This window comes from Acromyrmex echinatior, chromosome 13 (genome assembly GCF_024713525.1).
Source record: "Acromyrmex echinatior isolate Ae372 chromosome 13, ASM2471352v2, whole genome shotgun sequence".
In the NCBI taxonomy this organism is placed as follows: domain Eukaryota; kingdom Metazoa; phylum Arthropoda; class Insecta; order Hymenoptera; family Formicidae; genus Acromyrmex; species Acromyrmex echinatior.
This window is the reverse complement of record NC_141864.1, coordinates 12,210,237-12,212,020: the sequence shown is the minus strand read 5'-3', so window position 1 is coordinate 12,212,020 and position 1,784 is coordinate 12,210,237. Positions and strand designations below refer to the sequence as shown.

Genomic DNA, 1,784 nt, shown 5'->3' with positions numbered 1-1,784 from the left:
TGACATTATAATTGGATCATTATAATAAGGAATATTTTTTGATAAAATTGCATATAATCAAAACAATGTCTGTGAAAGATAAAGTAAATTACTTTGTATAATTACAATTACAATAGATTTCCACCCATGAGGTATTATTGTTGACGCGTTTTTTCCTTTATAGGCCTATTCCACTTTGCCGTGTATTACTTGCTACATGCTGATCAACTTGCTACATACCGATGCTATGGATAATAAAAAAGTCAACATACATTCCGATAAAGAAATAAATATAAAACAGAGTTTCACATAATATCACTTACAATCCGGATATGTTCTCAGCGAAGATAATTTGAAAAAAGATGCCTTAGATCGGCGCCAAATTGCAATAAAAGACTAGCAACAGCAAGATGACCGTCTTTATACGCGATTGTGAAGATTCCTGGCTCTCCTTATCTAGCATTGTGAGCGTGAACATCCGCCCCAGATTCCAATAAATATTGAACAAGATTCTCCCGCTGCAGCCTCCATCAAAAGAATACCAAGCTCAATATCCGCTCTCTTGATTAAAAGATCGGCTATTTCTAAAAGTAAACGAGCTTGTACTTTTATGACCGTTTATTGATGCCGCAATAAAAGCGATGCATCTTGTGGGATTTATACTCTTGATTCGTGTCAGTTTCTAGCAATAAACAGACCATTTCTACAGGTTCGTTAAAACAGGACAACGTCAATGTGTCTTTTCAAATTTATTAGACCGTGTATTGATGTCGTTCTTGTGTTCAAGTAGGACTTTGGCGATGAAGATGCCCGGCGATTCTTGCCCGGCGGATGTTTGCTGCTTCCATCAGAGGTGTATGGCCGTTCTCATTATAATCTTCAACATCGACACTCGAGTCTAATAAGACGCGTACCACTTCTTCGTATCCACCAGCACATCCGTATATGAGAGTTGTGTCATCCGATGTAGATTGAGCATTAACATCAGCTCCGTGAGCTATCAGCAACGACACGATATTTACACGCCTGCTGCTTCCATTAAAGGTGTCCATGAAACGACCGTTTTCATTGTATCAACATTAGCTCCCCAATCTAATAAGATACGTACAACTTCTTCTACATGCCCGGCACTTGCTACTACCATTAAAGGAGTATGACCGTCTTCAGTGTGATCTTCAACATCAGCACCTGAGTCTAATAAGATACGTACAATTTCTTCATGTCCGGCGCATCCATATATGAGATATGTGTTACATGATGCAGATCGAGCGTTAACATCAGCCCCGTGAGTAATCAAGCATGATACAATATCTATGTATCCTGCACTAGTAGCTACCATCAAAGGGATGCGAGTGCCATCGAAGTCTATCTTGATGTCACAATCTCCTATATCCATTGTAGCGTTCATTCGTCAGGAGTACTTGAGTCAACAAATTGCAAAATTGTGCAGGAATTGATTGAAACACAAAATACCGTTACGCGTAGATTATGCTACGCTGCACCTGAAGTAATGGCGGTGTCTAAGGAAGCGTCTTGAATACGGAATAAAAAGAAGGAGATCAAACTCAAGAATGAAAATGTCGGAAAACTCATGGAAAATCGGAACAATGCGATTTTAGTGCCGTTGCGGGAAACGTTGGAAGTATATAGCACATGATAGCGTGTACGGAATACATATGTATGCACGTTTTATTTTTAATACATAAATTTGTATAAAAGTTAATTTTATTTCATTAAATGATAAATGCATCAATATTTTTTGAAAAATATATACATTTATGCATAGTCATAAATTATTGTTTTTC

General features: G+C 37.7%; 1 protein-coding gene across 1 annotated transcript; it reads right to left on the bottom strand.

Annotated features, from left to right (window-relative positions):
* Window positions 1-761: 761 nt before the first annotated feature.
* On the bottom strand, window positions 762-1,375 carry LOC105154983 (ankyrin repeat domain-containing protein 61-like). The gene is made up of 2 exons (XM_087412373.1): window positions 1,084-1,375; window positions 762-976 (listed from the first exon to the last, which is right to left on the bottom strand). Exons 1-2 carry the CDS (start codon window positions 1,373-1,375, stop codon window positions 762-764), a joined length of 507 nt encoding a protein of 168 aa, XP_087268499.1.
* Window positions 1,376-1,784: the final 409 nt, after the last annotated feature.

What these genes read in the sequence shown, in the direction of transcription:
- LOC105154983 (XM_087412373.1), bottom strand. Translation starts at nt 1,375, where the DNA reads ATGGATATAGGAGATTGTGACATCAAGATAGACTTCGATGGCACTCGC. An exon ending in GCATGTAGAAGAAGTTGTAC is followed by an intron (nt 977 to 1,083) that starts GTATCTTATTAG and finishes CGTTGCTGATAG; the next exon opens with CTCACGGAGCTGATGTTAAT.